Source organism: Lepidochelys olivacea (genome assembly GCF_965140295.1).
Source record: "Lepidochelys olivacea isolate rLepOli2 genome assembly, chromosome: 7".
Taxonomy (NCBI): domain Eukaryota; kingdom Metazoa; phylum Chordata; order Testudines; family Cheloniidae; genus Lepidochelys; species Lepidochelys olivacea.
The window spans coordinates 26,649,514-26,675,685 of record NC_140417.1 but is presented as its reverse complement, the minus strand read 5'-3'; the positions used below and the strand labels follow the sequence as shown (position 1 = coordinate 26,675,685).

The following is a 26,172-nucleotide window of genomic DNA, read 5'->3' as shown; positions in this document are numbered from 1 at the left end:
TTAAGATTTTTAAAAAGTTAACATTGCTACAGACTAGTTATATACAGGGTAAACTTTTTAAACTGGTTCATCTCTTTTTAAATTGCCTGTTCTCTCCGCCAGTGGCCACAACCACAGACCCTGGCGGCAAATCCTCAGCTGATGTAAATTGTCATAATTCCATTGTTTTCAATTAAAATTAATGTATTCATTTAATACAATGGGAATATTACAATTTACCCACTTGAGGATCTGCTCCCATATATTTCTACTCAGGGAGTCTTTTTCCCGGTGAAGGTTGAATACAGCATACAATGTTTTCCAGATCCAGTTAGGAGCCCTAATGTCTCCCCTAATATTCCTCTACTCATTCCACTCTCTCCCTTCCTCCCTAGCAGTTACTGTTCTTTCATGTATTCCTGTTTGCTCTTTATGCAGCCCCTTATCACATTAGATCAGTACAGTCATACAGGAAAGTCTAATAATCAAATACACCATAATTCCCATTCCTGACCAGGTCCCTTATAGGGTTCATAAAACAGTTATATCTCTGCATTCATAACAATATTACATATCAGCTTCACATCTGTCCATTATATGTTACCAACTCTATTTTTGCCATAAAATTCTACTTTGGATTTTTTTTTAATGAATTTGTCTTCTTTCCATAATGGTAATTTAGACTTTCTTATTCATTGAATAAATTATTATACCAGCTATGACCTTGCATAACCTACCTACCAATCACAGTAGCAAACCAGATAGAAAGGTTAATCATCAGTAACTGAAGTTATTTAAGTAGATTGTCAATAGACATCCATCCCATTCTTAGAATGTAACTGATGCTGCACCAAAGCTCGCAACACTCCGGAAAGCTTTGATCACTGGGAGAGATAGGGACTTCAACTCAAGCTATGGGATGTTGTAGGAGGCACAGCCTCCCCATACCCTCACACCTTCCCACTCTTTCAGAAATCAATGAACACTGCAAAACAATTGGGATGGAGTGTAGATGGTGTGGATATGTGCTACTGATAATCTACTCAAAGAATTCCCATTTCAGCTAAGTAACCTTTCTTTCTCCAAGCTAATGGACCAGGTGCCTTAGCTTGGAGGCAGTACCAGACACATAAATCTTTATGCATGGTCTAGCCACTAGAGGGAGACAAATAGCCACACTGGGTTAGCATATGCTACACACACGTGAACACAAAACAAAAGGAAATTATGACATTAGGTATTTCACCCTCATATGGCCTGTTTTACTCAAAGTTTTTTCAAAGCCTTCTATTTTCTTCAGACAACCTCTCAAACTAGTCACTTATTTTTAGACAGTAGAAAAACATTGTTATCTGAATGAAAGTGAAGCAAAGTATTTTCCATTAAATTCTTGCTGTATATAGCTAATTATATTATATAATAGTTATATTTATAGCACCTGAAAAATTATGTCAGCAAATAAAAGAAAACGGGTTTGCTTGCAAAAAGAAGTTCAGCATAAGCATCGTTTCTGATAAACCAGGTAAATAGGATAATCTATATCATGAAACTGTCTTTACATTACACAGTAAAACTTCCCAAATTTGTGTTAAATGAAGGACAACTACAAAAATAGGTTCAGACATTTTATTGCAGTTTTGTTTGCAGAATTTCAGTCTAAATTATTGTCTTTGTCATTGATTATAATTTATATAATCTACCATGTTTAAATATATAACAGCAAGATACTGGACAAACTATAAGTCAAAATTAACATTAAAAAGCTAGCAATGTGTGTTTTGCTACACTGGACTGTGATGTGCTGAAATACTAACATCTATTATAATGAGGTTATTGATGTAGAGTTGACATATGACTTGATTCGCAGATGCCCTACTGACTAACCTTTTGCAACTATATCTCACTGTAAACCTGTGGTAATTTTTGCTGGTAGGGAGAGCTGGTTTAACCGAACTATTTCTTTTGATACACACTGAATGTGATTTCCCCCTGGAGATTACAGGAGTCCCACATGTGTGAGTTATTACATAAATACTCAGGGGGGGAAAAAAGGTGTATCACATTAAATTTTCCCTGTTTCTTATTGTTTTAGGGTTTTTTCCCCGAGAACTATTTTTCTTAAAGTGCCCATTAATATATATTACATACATCTTTCAAAACATTTATTAAAGCATATGTTCTATAAACTGTACCCTTATTAGAAATAGTCATTAGAAATGTTGTTTAATGAAACATGCAAATATTTTCAAATAATTTTTCATAGACTTTAAAGTAACTGTAACTGGAATATATGAGTAAAACCTAGTTTGTGATATCAGGATATCTTACTGTATTGCTTAATGGATTTAAGTCCTAAAAGTCAGGAGATCCAGGTTTTAGGTCTATTTCCGCTGTGTTTCTTTGGGCAATCCCACCTAAAATCATAGCTCATAAGAACATAAGAATGGCCATACTGGTTCAGACCAAAGGTCCATCTAGCCCAGTATCCTGTCTTCTGACGGTGGCCAATATATGGGGAAATATATGCTTGCCAAACAAATAAATTAATAAATAAGAAAAATCATTATTTCTGATGCACTGCTAAGACAGGGAAATCTACATTCAGACTTTTAGATGAAAGATGCTCCAGAAGTGCAAATAATATTACCATGGTTGTTATAGTGAAGTATTAATAATGTTCTGTAGTACTCCTGGCTTAAGTCACAAATCCTGAATGAGATTAACATGTTTTTAAGAATAAAATCAAGTTATTGAATATGTATATGTAAATAACTGTTGGTGAAGAAAAAAAAGATATGAAATGAAAAAACAATTGTAGTTACAAGATATTACATATTTTTGTAAATGGTCAGTTAAAAATACACTGTACAGAACACTGTCATTTCTGTCAGTCTATCAATTACTACAAAGAAAGAAGGATTTTAAGAGACTGCAAGTCTACTCGAAACTGATCTTCAAATACGATTTTCATAGATTGTCTATAGGGACCTTTTATAATAAAAGTCGTTTTGGCTTCTGGGAATTACACTGTGCAATGAAAACAAATGTCAAAGCAAATCCCAAAAGAAGAAAAACACTTCTGGTATTGATCCTCAGACCTACCAATCAACCTTTCTGCCCTCTGTAGATTCTCAAATAGTTAGAACTTTTCTTCATCTGAAACCTTTTAGAAAAATTCTCTTCAGCATAATCTTAAAACATTGGCTGAAGTTCAACACACATTTCAGCAACACATATGGAATTTATCCAGAACTTATGGAATCTCCACTGCCCAAGAAAAGAAAATGCCTAAGTGTTCATTCATGTTAACAATCTGAATTAATATTCAAATGTATGTAAGCTATCTGTGTCTTTAAATGTATTTATTTTGATTATTCTGATTTTGTAAGTATGCTATTTTTTAAACTTATTGCAATAAAACATCAGAAGCAGATTCAGCTTTTCTATGACTCCCATCATAAATCTCAGTACAAAGTCTCAACATCAAAACAAAAACAATACATCATAGTGGAGGCAATTTCCTCAATTTAAAAAACAAATAAAATATATATTATAAATATGTGCATATTATAGGTATGCATACAAGATGAATGCTTTCAAAAATGCAACTGCTTTTCCCCCAGAGATATTTGAAGGAAAAATCCCTCAGTGAACTGTGTGAAATTCATAATAAACTATACATTTTGCTGAGGCCTGGACATTTTTGAGGTTGAAGTTATTAGTTACACTTCCTATCCTGGCAAAATTCAACTATAATTAGAGAAGCAGAGAAATGGCAAAGGAACAAATGCCCAGGAACAAATCACTGATGTGCACAGTTGTGTAATCTACCATGCTAGGCTCTTTCTTTTCATACCTCTTGTTTTATAAAGGGTAAAAATATTCAATACATATACGCTCCTTATTTTTTTTAAACTGATCACACTTCAGCTTAACCACTGGAAAAGAAGAAACTTTACAATCCCTAAGGAACCTATAATTTGAAAACGGAAGCATACAAGAACATACTTCAGTTTTCAGGCAATAAATTGAAAAGAATTTTGCAGATGTATTACAGAAAACTGGCATAAAATATTGGCTTTTACATTTCTTCATATGTTAGTTCATTAACTCAATAGACAGTATATGGAGAAAGCCAAAAATTACAAAGATTGCCCATTTGGACTTGAAATTGGCTTGTTTATCCAAAAAGTATTTGCCAAGACCTGGAAAAATGTATCCAATTTAAGTAATGAAAATTTAGTGTGAACATCAGAAAAGAAACTTGTGCTGAAAATTCTTCTGTGGAGGCTAGGCTACTACATTAGAGCTCTAAAGCCCCAGGTATAGTAATGAGCCTCAGGATCTATAATCTTGTCTTAAACTGCAGCTTTAACCACAGATATGTTCAGGTAGCACAGGTACCTGGTTCAGGGTAGCAAAACTGTCACGCGTTTTAATAATAATCAATGAACTTATTACCCCCACATTTTTCCAAAACAGATTTTCAGAAGCTTTAAAGAGAGGCCTCTTTTCTAACTCTAACGCGGATATATTTGAAACCTGACACATTCTCAAATTCTGCCTTCAGATCTTTATCACAGCTCTCTAATTTTTGTATTAATTCATGAGTGAAGAAAGGAAAACAACCTTTTTATATATATAGTGATGAACCTAAATTCTGCTATCTTCCCAAATGTGAGTAGCTTTTTAACCTATGCTGTCAGCAACTGAGTTAGAAGCTCTCCAGACAATAGGCCAGATTGTCCATGGCTTTTATGCCGAGGGGAAGGCACAAACAGCCTTTCCTCCACCACTTACACAAAGTCCAAGGTCTAGTGCACTTGTGCCCCCCTCATTTCCCCCGGGTATGCATCACTTAAAATTCAGTGGGAAGAGAGAGAAGAATGTGGGCTAATCCTCTTCTCAATCCCTTCCCCTTCGCCACCCCATCTTTGTGTAGCTAGGCAGCTGTAGAGAAGGGCTGAAACAACCAAAGGTATAACACACTATGCATTTCCCCCTTTCACAATGAGGGAAGATCAAGGAGGAATTGTATCCTGAAAGGCAAAATCCTAACCTCAGCTCCCTCTTCCCACACAATGAAAGCCAATGGCTGAAAGCCCAAAATTGTATTTACACAAAATAACCAGAATTATTAAAACCTTCAAGATACTACATCTTCTTTCTGAGATGGATAGAGACCCAATTTCAGATAAATGCATGAGTTAAAAACTCTTTTGTTTGCAGTGTCATTGTAGCTATGTTGGTCCCAGGATATTTGAGACATAAGATGGGTGAGGTAAGATTGAATTGAATCCGCTTCAGTTGGTGGAGAGACAAGCTTTCAAGCCTCACAGAGTTCTTTGTTAGGTTTGGAGGAGGTAACCAGAGTGTCCAAGCTAAATGCAAGGTGGTATGGATTGTTAAGCATAAGGGGTTCACACATGCTGTAAGGGATGTATTAGCATGAAATGAGCAATTAAGGGTTAGCAAGCAGTAGGGTGTGTTACAAATTGTTGTGATAAGCCATAAAACCAGTGTCTCTGTTAAGTCCATGTTTTTAGTTCCCAGTAGAGGGGTGAATTATGCTAACCCTTACTTGCAGAGTTTATTCTAAGTGGTCTCGCTACAGCATGTGTGAACCACTTATGCTTAACAGCCTATCCCACCTTGTTTTAACTGTGACACTCTGGTTATCTTCTCCAGACCCAAGGAAAAGCTCTGTGAAGCTTAAAAGCTTGTCCCTTCCACCAGCAGAGTTGGTCCAATAAAAGATTGCCTCACCTACCTTGTCTCTAAATTAAAATTAAATTTGAATACAATAACTTATGATTTTGAGAGTCCTGAAAATGGGAGCAGTGTGTGTTTCAGTATGAAGTGAGCTGTAGCTCACAAAAGCTTATACTCAAATAAATTTGTTAATCACTACAAAGCTGTAATTTTATGGATGGGATTTCATCCTACCTTGTTTGAAAATTCAGAAATGCATACTGACATCTGTTTGTGTAATGCAGTCACACTGCTTCTTTTATCTCTAAATAGATTACACTGTTGTATTTGTTTGTGATACTTCATCTCATCTTCAAATCTTCTCTTTTTATTAACATTTTAATATCACTGTTTTTGACATGTCAGAAAGAAAATTCCTTCTACAGCATATCATAATAAATGTACATCAGGTATACCACTTGGTTAGGTTTTGGTTATATTTTAATTTAAGAAGACTAGAGAAATGAGATGTGACAACACATTCTGTCTTCAATGTATCTTCTATTTCTAATGCTGTTAGGGTGGTAGAAATTATACCAATGTGTCAACAAACTGGTAAATAAGATTGAAGGATTGTTGGGGTCCTAGAGAAAATGGAATTGTAGAGCACAAAACAGTTTAGTGCTGAGTTAAATCACTTGGGACCTAATTTAATTGAATGGGTGTCTACAGACTTTCACATGCCGAGAATCATACTTCTACAAACCTAGAACCATTTTGCTAGCCTGCAAATAGCGGAGAACAATTTATTTAAAGGAATAGTACTGTGGATAAACTGAAATCCCAGATTACAATATTCCAGATTAACCTGGATTTTGCTCTTAAAGAAAAGGAAATCTCTGCAAAGAAAAATCTCTCTTCATGATATGGTCCTCTGCTCTCTTCTACTCAACCTGCTTTCAGGAGAATTATTATTAACTTATTTGTTTAAATTTACAAAGGAGGCAAAAAAATTTCATAAAATAAATCTCAGGGGAAAATGACAGAAACAGATTTTGAAGTTGAGCAGATCAGAACAAAATAGGCAATGAACATTTTTTACTTCTCTCTTCCTGCTGGCCCAAAAATCTACCTTGGGACATGTATGTGTGTTGCTGTTTAGATAAATACACACACACACACACACAACTGAGTTATTGTGCTCAGCATGAATATAATATGTCATGTTTTTGATCAAATTTTATAGTGGGAATTCTACATTTATGAGATGTAAATCAGGCACAAGTAGAAATGTTTCCTATGAAAGTTATTCTGATAATTTACTTTGTATTTGATAAGAACAATTTGTGTAGTATTATGTGCAAATTTTCATTGTTTAATATTGTGGTTGGAGCACATGAGATACTCTTCAAATAAAATTATAATCACCGTACAGTTTGTGAGGTCCACTGGATACTTTAGAGTTCTTTTAAAAGTATTTAGTTTCAGACTAAAGTATTTGGTTTCCAGACACTCTGCTGTGATTTAAGATTGTTGGTGGCTCATGCTTCTGAGGGAGTGCGTAGGCCATGCTGCAGTGAGGTAATGGCTATGTCCAGTCCCTTCATTAGCAGTATTCAAGCAATTATGGAACTGGTTGAAGTAAGACTTGACCTTAGATTTTCTTTATGTCTGAGATACCTTTACATTGTTTTAGTGTATAAGTTTTTATAAACACATGTGATTATGGGAGTATTTTAATCTATATTCTTAGCCAGTTTTCTCTACTCCCCCAGTTCCTGCCATTTACTTCTTCCTCTTTAGAGGATAGAGAGAGAGAAAACTGACATCTACAAAATCAGTCATCCACTTATTGGAAAACAGTGCTGTTTACTTGAACGGCAAGTTATCAATAAGAGGAAATTTTGGAATCACACAGGATGGGAGATAATATTTTGCCATCTTCCTCTATACAAGTCACATCAAGACATGCTAAGCCTCCTTCTGGCAAGCAAAGGTATTTTCCTATTTTAAAAAAATCAATCAACATATTTTTACAAAAATAAATAATTAGTATATCAAAACAGGAGATGGTCTGTAAGCATTCTTAACTGGATGTTGCCTTACAAACTTAATTTTATTCTTATTGAGAGGATTGGGAACTCAATATTTATTAGCAAGCAAATTAGTTTGCTGAAAGTAACAAGTCATAACACATGTTGGCGAGTTATTCTGATATCTAGACAATATAGCATGAAAGCTTGCCCTGTAATAAAAGAGAAAGGAGAACTACAGAAAGATAAATAGTTGAGGTTTTTTTCAAACTTTTTACAGCTTGGAATCCACACCAGAAAACATAGATTTGAGAAGTTCTGTGGAAAGCTGCAAAAAACTTTAACACTGAACCAAAGATTTTTGAGGGCCAGGGGAAAAACTGAAATACTCAAATTAAACAAACCTCTCAACTGCAAATTAAAAAAATCATAAACAGATATAATGATCTCAGATATCTATACATGTTTTGATAATATTTTGTCTTCAAAATGTAAACAGATCTTTGGCTTTATAGTCAGGGGAGTAAAAATCTTCCTTCTTTGAATGCTTAATTTCACGATTGAAAAAGCTGTGTATTGATAGCCATCTGTTGATCCCATATCCACAATAAACTGCATAATTTACTCTAAAATAAAGTTTAAAATGTAGCAGGAACTACTGTGTGTTTTTTTTTAAAGAGAAAGAGAGGGTACTTACCAACAGTAATAGCTGCAGTCCTTCACACAGATTACCAGTATAACCACTTTCAAGTTTTCCTAGGGACCTATGCACTTTTGGCATTGATGTCACGACCCTTCAAAAAGCAATGGTATGATCCCTCATGCAACCAATGTTCAATAAAAAGAAATATACAGAGCTACACCCCCAACTCCAGCACAGTTCTTTTCCCATTTATCAATATCATAACAACAATGATAGAGGAAGGAATGTGTACAACTTCCTATATTAGTCAGAAAACCAGCATCCCTGTTATTCTGTAGACCCAAACAAGTATATTTCTTGTTCCCACTTGCCGTAAAGAAAAGTATTTAAGAAGTTCGTCATCCATGAAAAGACTGAAGTCACCACGAAGAGTTTGAGAGACTATCCATGTTGATCACTATAATTTCTGCTCAAGTCATCTGCTTGCAAGACAGATGAAGAGCCAGGGAAGAGAGGGGATGCTTGATACACCATTTTCAAAGTCACACAGCTTCTTGACAAAATGGACATGGGCAGCTCCTCCCTCTCTTACTATTTCAGTAATATAGGCCAGTGTTTACACGGTGTGCCTCAGGATTCGCATTGGTCTGCCCTTGATTTGTGAAAGGAAAGCTCTGAAAACTATATAAGTAACCTTAATTTCCAAGACATTATTCTGAAGTCAGGCCTCTTCATATTTCTGAAGGCCCCTAAATTTTATAGCAATCCAAATATGACCCTAAAGTTATGCCTGAAACATCAATCACAATTTAAGCCAACAGCTAAGGGAGATTTAAATGAATTCCCCCAGCAGACGTCCTTGGGCATTGTCCACCACAATAGGGGGTCTAGAATCTTCTGAGACATGATCACTAAAGGCTGGAGATTGTCAAGCCAAGAAAGATACTCAATTCTTAACCAGCTTTGAAGGTGCCTCACCCTGAGCCAAGTGAAGAGTATCGTATACTCACAGGATGCCATGAGACCTCTAAATTTCAGGAAGAAACTGATGTTGTTGTGAGGCTGAGGTTTCACAGAAACTACTGACTTCTGAATTTCTTGAAACCCGTCACATAGCAAGTAAGCAGTTGCAGTCTTAGGGACCTTCTCAGCTGTGTAAACTAGATGGAAATCCAGCTAACTTATTTCCTTGGGTTTTCCCTAGGGCAGTGGCTCTCAACCTTTCCAGACTACTGTACCCCTTTCAGGAGTCTGATTTGTCTTGCTTAACCCCAAGTTATACCTCACTTAAAAACTACTTGCTTACAAAACCAGATATAAAAATACAAAAGTGTCACAACAAACTATTACTGAAAACTTGCTTTCTTTCTCATTTTTACCATATAATTATAAAATAAATCAACTGAATACTTACATTTCAGTGGGCAGTATAAACAAGTCATTATCTGTATGAAATTTTAGTTTATACTGATTTCGCTAGTGGTTTTTATGTGCCTGTTGTAAAACTAGGCAAATATCAAGATGAGCTGATGTACCCCCTGGAAGACATCTGCTACCCCCAGGGGTACATATGCCCCTGCTTGAGAACCACTGTCCTAGGGGAATCTCCAAGTAGCCTAGAGCCAGCTCTATGGTCTCCCGCACCAACTCCTTCCCAGCTCCCAGTGTAGGAGCCCTACCTGGGGAGAAAGGGGATCTGGCCAGAGCTACACTGTGCTCCAGCACAGGATGTGTCCTGAACTGACATATTAGACCCTTGGAGCCACAGCCAGCTGGCTATGGCCTCACATATTATCAAGAATCTATTATACTTGGTCAAAGAATTTTAGGTCACTCTTTACATTAAGGTTGCATTTTTAAATGGTTTATAAAAGGTTAATAATTTAACAGATGTTATAAGCATATACAGACATGAGTAATATGTGCTATAAGCACATCCAGTAGAAGGTATTACAGAGGGATATAAGCCACATGAATAAAGCAACATATTGAGCTATTGGACTCTATAGTAATGTATAAGAATTAATTCACCATGTATTAAAACATCCACAAATAATTTATTAACTATTTATATGCTATTTATAAATGAAACCTTAATATAAAGATTAACTATGTTTTCCATTTTATCTGGTTGTTCGTTGGGACAACACTAAAATCACATCTATGAATTCACTATGTGCCCATTTCACTAAAAAGGATTTAAGCAGAAGCCACACAGGTTCAAATTCTATCTACTGATATAAAATATTATCATACCTTCCAACTGATAACAAATATCCATATTCCAGCAGTGGGCTAATTCCTCATTGGGAGAGAAAATGAGTAGACACAAGTTACCTCATTATAATCTAATTTATTTACAATATGTATCATTTAGAACACAGATATTAGAAAGCAAAAGCCGAACACAGTAGAAATTCAGTATGCTCACAAATGTAGTCAAAAGCTCAGAGACCTGCAGAAAGCAGCTGTATTGCATCCCTTCAGCCAGATTCTTCGTAACTAAGTTTGCAGGAGTATTTATATTATGCCAAATAAATTAAATTATTTAATATGATGAGGTGCTAAAGTTTTAAGTCCAAGTCCCCTTCAGTCAGATGCCTCAGATGTCAATCAAAATCACCTCTGAGTTAGTGCAAGCGCTCTGGGTCAGTCTAGTCTTTTCTATAAACATAGCCATTTGTATTTCCAAAAGATCTCCATTTCACATTTCAAAGATTTCTTTTACATTTGACATTGGTTTCTATGAGCTCTCTGTTCCTCACTTACCTGCTTTTGAACACTTGCCCTTTAATCCAACCTGCTTTGCACCCCTAATCAATGGAATGAGAGACAGTCTAATTCACTGAGGGAGCGGACAGCAGAGAGAGAACACATCTAGTCCAGTGAAAGCACAACAGACATCAACAGGGAGTGGACAGAAAGAAGTGAGAGCAAGGAGTGAGGAAAAGTTATCCAGATAGCCAGTCAGCTAATAGTAAAACCAGGATAAAACTTGGATTTCACTGGAACAGGACAACACTAGGACTGACCCTGATCACCTTACTTATGGGTTAGATTGTGCCATAGTAAGAAGCAGTGTTGAGCTGCCTCTCCCCAGAGAAAGCACTCATAAGCATTCTGCAGCAGAGTCTGTCCCAGAGTTTCAAGCACATAGAGGTTGTGGACCTGCTTCTAAGACCTTTGTGTGGTTCAGGATATCAGTAAGCCCTGTGCAGTCAGCTAGATCTGCTGGCTGGTGCTTTGTGGTGGGAAGGGGCAAAGCCATGGCCCCACCTCCTTTTCACTTCCAAGGGAGTAGAGAAGGTACAATCCAGCACTCCTCCTGAAAGCAGGAATTGCAACTGCCCAAAGGGAGATGGAAGCTCATTGTACCCTGACCCTTCACATGTGCATTTAGGGCCATGCAGAGTCTAACTCTACACGATGGATACTACTCTGATCAAGATGCCCTATAATGTCAATTCCCAAGTTATAAATAAAGATTTGGTATCACTGGCTTTTACTCACATTACATTATATCTTGCAAAGTGTTGAGCGTCTCCTTCAAGATGCTCGGAACCTTCAACTTTCAGTGATGTCAGAAGGCACCTAGTGGTTCAGAAATCAAGCTACCAACAGTAAGGTAACTTTCAAGGACCAGTGCGAAAGCCGGGTCTGAGAGAGATTAACCTCTTTTTTTGTTTTGTCAGATCTTTTAATGCCTCTTTAACCTGTGGGTCACAGTCCCATGTGAATAAGGCCCTCATGTTAGAGAAAGTTAAAGCACTTTCCATTTAGGAAGAGGTCATTCAGTTTTTCTGAACAATTGTATCAGACTTCCCTCTCTTTTTACCTACAATATGCCACATATACTATTACTGGGTATATTGTTGTTTACAGAAACAAGTATCCAAAAGTTGTAAACACACCCAGGACGGAAACACCACATCTTTTAATTTCCAGATAAAGATAACCACATATGGTGCATTCCTTCTCAAGGTAAGTTTATTCTGTTATACAGGAATTAAACACATTATAGCGGACATTTATTTCTGCCTCATGTAGACTTCTAAAATATACATTTTAAATGAAAAATTAATGTAATGAATATAAAGAATATTAATATTAAAATAATTGTTCTTAATTATTTAACATTTTCATAATTAATTACTGGCAAATGTTTGATAGCAACTGAGTTGCAGAAGAGGGATATATCCGAGGCGCAGCTTATTCTTTGAAAATTCAGCCAAGGTATCACTCTGGTACTATTTGATGGGCACATTATAATTATATATAAGAAGATAAAATGAGAGAGATATGAAAGCTCCACATGGTTTTCTCTGAGGGTACCACATCAAAGACTTAGAAAGAGAGTTCTGAAACTATCTTTTAGTGAATGTTTCCACCACAACAGCCTTCTGAATTATCAATGGCAAAAATAAAGCGCTCTCAGGCTATTAAATCAGATTCTGTTTACTGGGATAAATTAATTTATAAAAACTAATTCAGTGTTCTAAATGGTAATTCTGTACTATAGAAATCTAATTTTATCCTTATAAATTACATGGTCCATGGTAAACCTACATAAACTTCATGATTTCTTTTTTTAAAACCCCAGATAGTATAGTACAGTGCAGTATACAACACTGCAATTTATAAAATTTCCAAGAACTTGGATGATATATAATCTCCTATATCTGATTCTGACATATCTAGCAGTTGTAGAGCCTACACTAGGTAGCAAATAGTGGTATTAAATTCTCCATATTGCACACAGACATACTTGGAAACACAATACAGAACATAGCACATGCAGGCCAAATTTCATCTATTAGAAACCATTCAGGGAGCCACTATACCACCAGATCAAGCAAACAAGCACCTGGAGTACTGTAACTTAAACTTTACCTATACACACTGATTCCAGGTATCCCCATGTGGTTCACAGAATTTTGTAATATTAGATACTTTTGATCAGAGGTTATTTTTAGTCAATTGTCAGAGAAGGCTAAATAATAACTGAATGCAGGTATCAAAATGATGTGTTAGTCTCTGCTACAATATTACTTCGTCTGTACCCATTGTATTATTGAATTGTATCAGCTGATTATCTTGCAGAATCTTTCTCTCTGAATTTTGATGATCCATTAACTGTATAAACTCTTCTGAAACCAAGGTAAAAACCTGTCTTTAAAAATGAGGATCTGTTGGTTCATGAAGGCTCTGCTTTTTCCTTGTGATACTTGTTTTTAAATCTTTGAATGTTTTTATATATATATATATATATATATATATATATGTGTGTGTGTGTGTGTGTGTGTGTAAGAATAATATAATGCTTAACCTATAATTATTTTACAGGGAAAAACACACAAAACAAAAAAATACGTTCACATTCCTTTCATTTTGAGATAAGTCAGGAAATGGAAATGGAATATCCTTCTTTCCTTTACACTAAGGGAAAATGATGTTACACTGAAGAGAAGACCAATAGATTCCACTCAGCATTCCTTCAAATTACTCATACATAAGTCGGGTCACATAGGTATAAATGGGTGCAGAATTTGCTCCAAGGAGTGCAAGTGAAATAAATGTAAGAGAGAATTGTATGGCTATACTATACAGATTTAAAATTCTCAATTCAAATCAAGTTGTCAGCATTTCATATCTATGATTAATACTTAATGTATTTAGCAAATTCTCATTCAGAGTCTTCTTATTCTGCATTGCATGGAAGATCCCCTTCTAGCACATATTGGACCTAATCTTGTGAGGTTATGAATGCCTCCTCTGATGGGAGTTGAGTGATCACTGTGTTGCAGGTTCAGACCCATTATGCATCTTTGAAACAACACATAAATTGGAAAAATACTTTTTCTGGCAATTTTAAAGTGTAATTAGTAAACCAGTATACAATTATGAATTAAGAAATCGGCTCACCTGCAAGTGCTGAGAGTTGTCTGTCATATTGTCTTCTCGCCTACGAACTTCTTCCAGCAACTGCGCATTCTTCTTTTTTTCCATTTGTTGATTGTGCTTCAGATTGGCCACTTTCTTGTTTTGATCTTTCGTGTGTCTAAGAATTGTATGCATATGTCCATTAATTCTGATGGCTACAATCACGTATCTCTTGCTCCAATTTAAACTTGTGAACATGATTTATCACCAGACGTCACATTTAAAACATAACATTTTATCCTGTTTTTAAAATGATATATCAAAATGGTCTAGATGAAATGAAATTTCCAATGATAAAACAAATATTCTGGCCCACAGATTATTTTCATCTTTGAAACCTTCTCACAAGACATATTCCAAACACTCTTTATGCTAAAATAGATGTATAATCTCATGATATTGCTGTCATACATGACATAGTAGAGAATTTTTTTTGAAGAGTTTGTTGTATGTTTGGCTGAATGTGTTTGTTATGAAGCTGCCTGCTTCAAAAAGAATAGTTTCTGACAACGGACCAGATCCTGCAGTCTTCACACAGGCACTGACTTCTCAGACAGTTTTGCCTGAATAAGGATTACAGGATTGGGCCTTGCAGTAATATTTAATTATTAAGATACAGGGAAATAATAGGTAAAGTATACTGAATGTTCCAGCTGTGCTGTTTACTGAAGTATGCTGCACATTCATATTTTTACAGTTCATTTATGGATGGCTTTTGGGGGAAAAAGATAAAAACCAGAGGAGCCTTATGTTTTTAAATGACATAATTCTGATTTCTACAAAGGAATTAAGTAAATAAATCATTCCTGGCTAGCATTTCATGAAATTAGAAATATTTTCTCAGAATTAAACATTTTGTTAAGACTGAGCTCAACTTAAGCTAAAAATTATATTATTCAATTGTTTCAAAGTTGACTCATATTTCACTAGGAATCCTATTTATTAAAATATTCAGAATTCTCCTGCTTCTTGTACTTAGAATATTTCCCTAGATAATGGGGTAAAACACTTTTTTGCCATTTATCCTACATCGTCAGCAACTGTCATGTCAAACTCTGAAAAAATTCTTAGAGCTGTGTTTTCTACCTGCTTGGGTTCCTAGATATTATTTTCTTTGACTTTCTTTTGATTCTGAGGAATTTGCTTCTTTTTATCTATATAATAATAAAGTCATGTGCAAATTCCTAATCAGATCTACAGGCTAATCCTTTTTTGCCAAATGAAGGGGATATTTTCCAGTGTCTATAAGGAAATTCCCCAGTTGCTTCTGCAGTGGACACTTTAAGAAAAGGTCTAGTTACAATGTACATTTGCTGCACAGATATTAGGATGCTGCAACAATTGGGCCATGTTTTATAATTTTAATTGTTTTCTACTGACAGTGCCACTTACTTCCCACAATGGGTCCTGCCATTTATTATTTACACTACAAACTTTCCGGTGAATCTTAAGGAAACAGCAGTGTCATTATGCTTTTTTTAAAAAAAAATTAGAAAAGAATGGCATAGAACAAATTTGTAGGTACAGCACCATTATACAACAGATAGTCTATTATTATTAATGGAAAAATCACCAGTAACTATGTAAGAGTAAGAATTTATAAAAGCAGTTAAATTAAAAACCAACACTACTTGAAAATAGCCTAATGTATTTCTACTAGGAAAAGCCTTAAAAAGTTTCAGGGAACAATGCTGTCTGATCAGAGATATAGAACTCTAATTATTGCAAGTACTATAAAATTAAATGAATTTTCCCCAGATCTCAGTCCAGCCACACAGGTTGAAGAAGGGCTTTGCTATTCTGAAAATAAATCTGGTAGACAAGGGAGCTGAAACCTCTATTTTTCCACCAAGCAAAACTAAAAAGGGCCTGATTCTTTGTTGCTCTCAGCACCTTACCTAGTCATTTGCAACAGTGAAAAATGAGTGTAAAAGGCTAACATCATGATTTGACAGCATTTTACTTTTACTTTGCACTGGCATAAGGGACTACACAAGGTGCAGGGCAATGGAAAATCATGCCCAAGGTCACTTTTGTTGGGCAATCTCATAAATTCTGGGTCAAGCAGCAGCAACCAGATTACATGACTATCTCTTAAATACTGTTGAAGGCAAGGGCAGGGATGTACAAGAAACTAACAATGACTGAAACAGGACTCAGAGCATGATATTGATTTCCTTCCTTTTTTGACATGTTCCCTTTTTTCCCTTCCAGCACTGGGGAAGACCTCCCGATAAATCCTTGGTAATGCAATGTTCTTTCACACAATGTATTTTTTAGATATATTACCAGTGTGAGACTGTATAAATGCTCTATATTACATCAATTAGAAGTTAAGATGGCAGAGTAAGAAACTGGAACTTTATCCGTTACAAATCTTCAATTACTCAGGGTTTCTCCCTTTCCGTGTAATGATGGATGCCAACATATAATAGTTTGTTCCTTGGTGATTGGTTTTGGTTAGAGTGCAGAGTGGAGAGACTGGTATCCAGTGCCGCCAAAAGCCGAAAGGGCCAGCTTCTGAAGATAACAGAGACCTGGGTTTCACTGGTAGACCTTGTGTCTGTGGAAAGAGAGAGCCTGAAGTCTTCACAGACTCCTTTTGTACCTTCCTTCTACCCCTTTGCAGGAGGGAGGGTGAGAGGATTTGAAGTGAGCTGAATTCTAGAATTAGACTGAGAATGGTCTACTCTAAGTTATGGGTCATATGGTGGGAGTCCTATAACCCCTGCACTGAAATCACTTCAGTGCCTGGTACATGAGAGATGTGGGACATACAGCACACCTCCCCAGTGTTAAGTTAATAAAATTACAGCCTGCCACTTAAATCCATCCCTGTATCTGCCTTCATTCACCTACATGTCCTGATCATGCATGAGATGGAGGGAAGATGGGAAGTTAGGTGGCAATATTACAGCATCACATGCTGTTTCTCAGATTATACAATACAACATACAAATGTTTCTAGAATTTTAGACAATGTAGCACCTTCTGTTACTGACTACTACATAGCATATGGCAATAAGAGAACTGATGAACTTCATATAAAAGTAAGTATGCAAAGCTGATATGCAGAGCTCTGCCTCATTCACTGTGTGAAAGAGGCACTTTACAAAGGCTGTAGAAAAATATGTATGAAAGTTATAACGTATTATTTAAGAAAGAGTTTTTGATCATGTGATTATTATTATTTGCATTGCAGTAGTGCCAACATCCCCCAATCAGGGATTAGGGCCCAACTGAACTAGGCACAATACAAACAAATCAAAGACGATCCATGCTCTGGACAGCTTGCTGTATAGGGTTATGATAAGAGGCAACATATAACCAGCCAAATGGGTGGTGGATGTTTAGCAGTAAAGGTCAATATATGTGCATAGCATTCGTAATCTCAGAGCTCACAGTAAAGATTGCATCCTAATATGCATATACAAAATAGAGCTAAGGTTGCAAGTGGAAACCCCACTGACATTCCTTGACTACTGGGTACTTAAAATGCACAGCTAACCATTTCTTGAGAAAGATTTTGAGAGACTCTGCTAGATTGTGGTTATTTTGTATATTTGTTTATTTTTTAAAGAAAAAAGAAATATAATCTTAAACTATATTGCTAGAAGTCTCTGGAATGCTCTCTCTTGTACACTCCGGTCCCTATTCAACGAAGTGCTTAAGCAGGTATGCAACTTTGAGCACATTAATCCCAATGACATTAATCAGACTAATCACACTCTTTGCTGGATTGAGACCTCATCTGGCGTGTCTACACTGCAGTTAAAATCCATGCCAATTGACTCAGGCTCATAGAGCTCAGCCTAAGGGGGTGTTTAACTGTGGATGGAGCTTGGGACCTGGGACCCTGGACCCTGGAAAGTAGAAGGTTCGCAAAGCTTGGGCTGCAGCCTGAGCCCAAATGTCTATATCACAATTAAACAGCCTTTTAGCCTGGGCCCTGCAAGCCTGAGACAGCTGGCATGAGCCAGTTGCGTGTTTTTAATTGCAGTGAGGACTAGCTTCTGTATAATCCTTTCTCACTAAGAGCCAGATTCTGCCACTCTACTTTCACTCAGTGGTGCTACTCACATTAGCAGGACTACTCAAAAAGTGAGGTCACCCTCAGTGGGCAAGATTGACACAACCCTTACTCTGCTCTCCAGATAAGGAATAGGGTAAAAGGCCCCCTCCTACCTCCCACTCATAACAGGTGAGATTGTGATTCCAGCTGCAGTGGAGAGAGAGAGAGAGAGAGAGAACAAGAGCTATTTGCCTGACACTCCTTGCTGTGAGCAAGTGGTGAGGAAGGGGTGGAGGAGTAGGACCCTTCCCCCTCCTCTGCCCTCTCCCCACCTGCCACTAGCCATCCAGAAAAGTTAGCTGGGACACAATAGGGGAAGAAGCTGCTCTACAAAAAGAGCTAAAATAACTTCTCTCCAGAATAAGGAGCGAGCAGGGGAGGATCGAGACTCTGATTCCCGATTAATTCTCTGGTCTGCTTCTGGGGCACTGGACTGTGCATCACCCTTTAGTGAGGCCAGATCATAAGGTTATAATCTAGCTCACAATTTGGCTGAGCATGCACCTTATTTAATGAGACAAAGACTCATTTCCTGCACCAGTAAGTACATTTCAAATAAAGCTGCAATCCTACAGAAAGATCTGGTGCACAGACCTTAGAATCTTTCAATTTAAAATGCAGATGTGCATGTACCAAAATATCATACACAGATATGCACATGTAAATTTGCTTACTAACAAGTGGATAATCGGCCTCCTAGAATACAGTATTTTCATCTGTTTCGTGACCATTTTTAACTAACTGAAATTCCCCTAAAGCTAAACACATGGGTTGGTATTTGAACTTTCAGTGATTTAAGTCCTTCTATATAATTATTTCCAACACAATCGCTTTTATCAAAGGGTTTTCATGATAATATCTAGGAAGCAAAATAATAAAAACAAGAGAACTTTTATTTTTAGAGATTAATCGAGAAAGAAAGAACTCTGTGTTTGTGCTGTTAGTTTTCTTTATCTTTTCAGTGGATGGAGAAATGATCTGTGACAAAGACCCTGCTTTCACCAACGCTTGCAGGAGAATAAAGCTTTTTTTTTTTTTTTTTTTTTTTTGCGCTGCACAAACTATTGCTGTTGTTGATGAAACTGTCTGTGGAGATGTATTAATATATTTTACGACCATTCAGTCAGCTTTGCAATGTTTCCAGCCTCCAGCCTCTCTCTCTCTCAGTTGGAAGAGTAACTTATTGCATTAAATAGAAACGGAAGCTATCATGACCTAAATGCTGCTCAATTTAGGCCAGTTATTGGGAAGTTCAATACCCTTCACTTTTATAGGATAGCCAACAAAATTGCTATCCAGGGTATCAGAGAACTTGATACAGATGAAGTAATGGTACAGGAATGTTAGGTTTTCACCAAGGGAGCTTCAGAATGGAAGGTGAGAGCTTAACAGCTTCAAACTTAACAACAGTGATATTTACCAAAATGGGGAACAGAGCTCTGAAATAAAACAAGGCACTCAGTGAACTAAAAGCAACAAGAGTGCTGTGCAATTTCCCTATTCATTTCCTTTTCTGAAACCTTCAGCTCCAATGTGAACACTTTTTTAGCAAACTGGTAGATTCGATGTAGCTTGCTTCAGTACTACAACATGTATGTTTTCTCTATTTGGTTTATTTCTTATCTTAAATGTGTTAAGAATTAACTATGAATTTAGTTCATCTTCCTGTAATTTTCAAAACAGATTTAAGAAATCAAAGATATATGCATACAGAAAACAGTTCAAGACGAAGACAGGATGGTATCCATTAATGAAAAATAAATAAAGATAAAACAGAACTATAAGGATAAAAACAGCAGACAAACAAACAAAAAGTCAAAGATAAAGCCAAAAAACTAAAAAATTTGGAATGACAGATGCACTGTACAGTAGTACTAAACTTGTGCTATATTGTTGGAGTTAGATGATTAACGAAGACACACAGATAAGGTAACCTGACTCGAGGCCCATTAACTACCTGTGTCTTTTATACTCAACTTCTAAGACCAGAAAATAGAATTTGCAAGAAGAGCGTATGCTTGCCAACATTCCATGTTGTTGTATATATTAAAAAGCACAACCCTCTTCGCAGCAATTTATTTTCTCAGCTCAGTTAAGCAACACAATCAAAAAGTTTCCCGCTTAAATCACCCTTTGGTTAATTCAATCACGTTTTGAGTTACACAAACCAGTAACTGGAGTATGATAAACTGAAATCCCCCAGGCTGAGACAAATAATCAGGAGCTGAGATTTTGGGGCACTGGAGAGCTTGAGGCTTTTGTTTGTATCATCATTAGAGACGTAGAGTAAATTTTTTGAGAGGGGGGAATCTTATCTCATACCCAGATGAGGAACACTCCTCTCGGACAGCATAAACCCAGCTCCATAGGTGCTGGAACTAGGGGTGCTGGCTTGAAGTGGTTTCCATCAGGGTTTACAGTTTGGTTCAATGGCTGTCAGCACCCCCATATACAAATTATTCGAGCACCCCTGACTAGCTCCCAGATGCATTATTATAGACACTCTCTCCTTTAGACATGTCCTTGCAATTTGACAGGAGTAAAGGTTCCGAACAGAGAAACACTTTCTTCCCAGCCGCAAGAGGCCACCAATATCGTGCCACAGCTGCCTCCTGCCGAAGATGCAGAATCATATTTAAGTCAATTCAATTTGATTTGGAACTGAAGAGCAAGAAATACACCAGACGATGGTGAGAACCACCACCACTGGGTCATCAGGTCCACTACAATAGATTTAGTAATTTAGTTTAAACACGGTCTTTTATCACACTGTTACATGTAAGGAAAGGTTGATGCTATGAAATACACAACAGTATGTGCCAACAAATAATCAGTAACAGTTAGGCAACATAGAGCTAAGAAATAGCAGAGATATTTCCATCCAGGTTGTACTGCCAGATTATTGGAGGTGGGGGGTGAGGGGAAATACACAAAGTTTTTATCAGTTTGAAGCTGATTCTTAGATATAAACAACAAAATGGGTTTAAACCCACAGTTCTGTATCATTTATTAAAATACTCTCAGCATCTGGATGAAGTCACTTCTATTTTTATAATCGTATGCCAGTCCATATGTTAGAAGTATTGTGCAAATCCAAATGAAAACAACTCAATTACATGGGTTCATGTAGGGAAGATCTTAAGTATATAACCATTTCTGCATGGAAAAAGGGCGCGCACACTGTGAAATGTCTCTTTCTGGCCTAACAGTCTGATGTGGTGTTCAACTGAATGTAAGCAGTGTATTATTCAATTTAGTATGATTGGATGTTATGGTGCACCCTTCCAATGAAAAATGGTTTTCAAACATAGTGCAGAGTAAATGATAAACTAATTTACATTTGGCCCCTATAAAGGGGTTTGTCTTTTCTGACTGAACTACATGCTTCTTGTCATCACCTTCCCCCTCCATTACTCCCTATGCCAGCTTCTTTCCTGTAGTGTGCAACACAGAATGGCAAATGATAACAAGCTCTAATCCTGTTTCAAAGGGCCTAGATTTAAGCACATTAACAAACTATTAATGAGTGTCAGGAGGCAGCAGATGGAGCATGGCAGGCTCGTGTGGGGTAGATTCACACTTCAGCTTGCCATGAACTAAATGTTTGCATAGACAAACCCTCAGTCCCCATTTATGGAGGAGGTCAGCACATCTGCCCTGTGTGGATGTGGTGCCATATCTGAGGTGCGTGGATGTGATTCAAAGTGGAAGTGAAAAGACATTTGGTTCTTTGGTTGGGTCCTTGTTGTGGACGTTAGTGTCCTTCCACCTTGCTCACCGCTGACCTTTGGCAGGAGCTCAAGTCTTTGAGCTCTTGCATTGCAAGCCAAAAGGGTCTTTTGGATTGGAAATCTCAGTATATTATTTAGTATATTATTTCATGTACTGGAAGATCCTCATTCCCTCGAATACAATGGCACTCCCAAAGGATTCTCATGTCACAACAAATTTGGGATGGATAGATGTGTGCCACAATTGTGGTGTGGTATTGATTTTACTGTGCCCGTAATGATCTGCATGAGTGTATTACGTTGAAGATTAACAAGTGATGTATGTGTTCAGATGGGGGAGCAGTATTCTATAGTGGAGCAGTCAGGGGCCAGCGAAGAGGTCTCTAGAAGTTTTGCATGCCAGTATTCCTGCCAGTTTCTGGATGAGATTTATATGCATCTTTATTCTGTCATGGATAATTTTCAGGTGCTGGTGGCATATGAAGCTTCAGTCTAATGTCATACACCAAGACTCATCCCACAAAAGTCCCTGTGCAGTTCCTTTCTAGCCTTTCAATCTTTTAGATGAAATGCTAACACATTAGTCTTCATGGGGTGTGGTTTTAACTGCCAATGCATGAAATATTCTTCCATGGTTTTAAGAGTCCTGGTTAGAATTTGTTCTGTTGTGGGTAAATCCATTGCCTGTGTAGTCAGAGAAATATTATTAGCATAGACAAATTTCCATGATGATGTTTGGGGAAGGTCACTGATGTATATAACGAACAGGACTGGTGCTAGAACTGATCCCTGTTGTGGGCCATCGCTGAGAGTGCATGGCCTGCTGACCTGGTCACCAAGGAGAATGCAAAACCTACACTTGGTCAAAACTTTGTGGAATAATTTTATCGATGCATTTCATAGGATAATTTTGCTGGCTTTTGCTTGCCATCCCTCCATACAGTTCTGTAGACACCATATAAGTCTATGAAAGTTGCCCCCGTCTTGAGTTTTTCCTGGAATCCTGCTTCAGTGTGTGATGTTAAATCTAATACTTGATCACTACAGCAGCAGCCTAAACAGACATGGCTTGTTCATTCAATAACATTAATTCTACAAGAAGCATATAATCCTTGCTGGTAATAGTCCTGTGAATTTGTATGATATGCAGAGGAGTGATACAGGCCAGTATGATAAAGGGTTACTGGTTGGCTTCCCAGGCTTAGCAATAGTCAGTGAATCCAGTCAGTCACTGTAGCTTCTAACAATGCAGTAGTATTATAGAAAGCTTAAGAAACTAAGGAACTAACTTTGTGGGAGAAAGTTAGTAGAGATTAATTGTAAGAACTATTTCAACCATCAGTAGCGGGTAAGTGGTACCCAGATAGTACACTATATGCATATTCCTTAAACTCCAACTGATCTTAGTGTCAAAGTCACTTGAAGTTTAGCATATCACTTATATACAGGCCACTGTATATAAATTAGGAAAACTGAGACAAAGTGGTCATAAGTTTCTTATTCAAACACATTTCAATTAATTGTAATCAAGAAAAGTTTGCTTATAATCCGTTGCAGTGTGTAATAATTCTGGTTTCAGAGTAGCAGCCATGTTAGTCTGTATTCGCAAAAAGAAAAGGAGTACTTGTGGCACCTTAGAGACTAACCAATTTATTTCAGCATAAGCTACAGCTCACTTCATCGGATACATAAAGTGGAAAATACAGTGAGGAGATTTATATACACACAGACCAGGAAAAAATGGGTGTTTATCACTCTCCTTACAATGTGTATGATAAACACCCATTTTTTCCTGGTCTGTGTGTATATAAATCTCCTCACTGTATTTTCCACTTTATGCATCCGATGAAGTGAGCTGTAGCTCACGAAAGCTTATGCTCAAATAAATTGGTTAGTCTCTAAGGTGCCACAAGTACTCCTTTTCTTTTTTAATAATTCTGAGTTTCTCACTGATTGCTAACTTTTAGGTAAAGACATTACAACAAAACCAATTTAATTTCCATAGGGTTTCACTTAAAAAAACCCCAAAAGCCAGCAAACCCCCCCCCCCACACACACACAAAAAACCCTTTGCCTTTCTTTTACATTTAGAATTGGCACCAAAACATCCCTTAGAATTATAGCTCTTGCACACTACACTGGTACACCTGTCAGTAGCAGAAGAGGGAAGGGTTCTTTACATCAGGGTCCTGGTCAATTAGAATAAACTGCAAAAAAGGTTTAGACATTACAGAAACTTTCTATTTCAGCTAATGCATACCACAGTTAAGTTTACAGGACATGATTTCTTGAATGCAATAGATTGCTGTATTTTCCACATCAAACTTTACAATTTTCCTAGAGCACCATACACAAGAACCCCCCATCTGTAGTTTCATATTTCATTATATTATACTTCCTATAATTCTTTCAAACCATTTCACCACTGAAATTTATGTAAATTGTGGAGACATAATTTGTAGCTGTCTTGGAGAATGCAGCACATTATGCAGATGCCCCTCAAAAAAAAAAAGAAAAAAGAAAAGAAAAGAAAAAGAAAAGAACAACCTTATCTAAGTATTTTCCCCCATGTATACATACATAAACTGGAATATTTGTATCTTTCCATTTTTCACATTTTGTAAAATTTGTAGTCTACTATGAAATGAGTAACACAGATGATCTGTTATGTAGGTGGCAGGAGAAAGTAATCAATTAAGCATAAGAAATAGAAAAATTCTCTGGAAAGAGTTCAAATAAAATACTATTGTTTAAAATAAATGTTTGAAAAGTCTGAAATGTATTCTTTATGGGTATGGGAAGTTGAGTGGATCTTATTGTCACCCAATCTTTCATGTTACATGTTAAACTGCAGAGAAGAAAGGACAAAGGCATGTGGGACTTTACAGGTGAGGACAATGTGACCTCATAGGTTTAATGCAACCAGTTCTGTTATCTAGTAGAGAAATGTGTTGCATCCAAATAACAACCATACCACAAAGAATATGAGCTAAAGGTATAAAATAAACTGTTGAGCATCATTTCCGTGTAGGAGGACTTCAAACAAGCATAAAGGAGGAAAGATGAATAAATTGACACATTTGTCCAAGTATTAGTTATTAATTTCTAAGACTGTGGGGCTTTTTAATACTAAACTTTTTTCAATTATATCCCCTCATTGGTATTTTAGGGCTAGACTGAACCTTTGCTCTGAACCCTTAAAATAGGGCAGAATATAGATATGCTGCCCCGGGAGAAACTCCCAGTATCCTCAGAGTCTCAAATTTTCCTCTCTGTTGCCTCTTGCTCATGGAAGGAAAGGGAGAAAGGGAATAATTTTCTGCAACTTTTTACAAGGCATACCATGTTCCCTACCCACACTCCAGCTCCTCTCTGCTGGCCAGTGCACAGGGGCAGGAAATGGAGCCTTGGCTCTGCCTACTTTCCTCTTTACTCCTTCCATTCACCTGCTCAAGAAGGGTATATACCAGGCACACAGCTCCTACTCTCCCCACCCCCCATCCTTTGGCCTAAGATCTGGGGGAGCCCTAGTGCGGGGTGTAAGAGGGGTACTTATTCCTGATTACTTCCCTGTGCAACCACATTAGGGATAGTCACAATTTGGACCTTAAACAGAAAACTTTAGTAGGGAATGGCACTGATATACTACCATGATGGAGACCACATTAGAACCTAGATCAATAAAAATAATACAGAAACACCATAGTACTTTATGTTAAAATGGGTATTATTTTTAACTGTGTTAAACTTTGTTCTTGTTCTTCTGAAAGAACGTTACAAAAGCTGATCTCTTATCCAAGCAGCAGGTCATTTTGCTCCTTTAGTCCAGAATTTTAAAATTCCATTCAGCAGATAGATATAAATAGGTCTCTTTCAGACTTCATCTTACAATAGTGCATAGCTATAGTTCACCCTCAAATGACTCGCCTTCTGATATTTACAGAAAATCAACCCACTGCTAAGTTACCAATTTTAATTAGAGGCCTGGGTGCCTTGGCCAAAAACTAAGCAATGTCAGCCAAAACTAGGCAATGTCAGCCAAAAATAAAAAACGTTTCATGCTCATAATAGCCTTTATCGGAT

The 26,172-nt window shown here is 37.0% G+C and overlaps 1 protein-coding gene across 1 annotated transcript in view; it reads right to left on the bottom strand.

Annotated features, from left to right (window-relative positions):
- ERC2 (ELKS/RAB6-interacting/CAST family member 2) overlaps positions 1–26,172 on the bottom strand; it is a 754,764-nt gene that overhangs the window by 309,499 nt on the left and 419,093 nt on the right. The window contains exon 16 of the mRNA XM_084633053.1: positions 14,269–14,404. Within this exon, the coding sequence (XP_084489179.1) occupies positions 14,269–14,404 (136 nt within the window). The remainder of the gene's footprint in view (positions 1–14,268; positions 14,405–26,172) is intronic.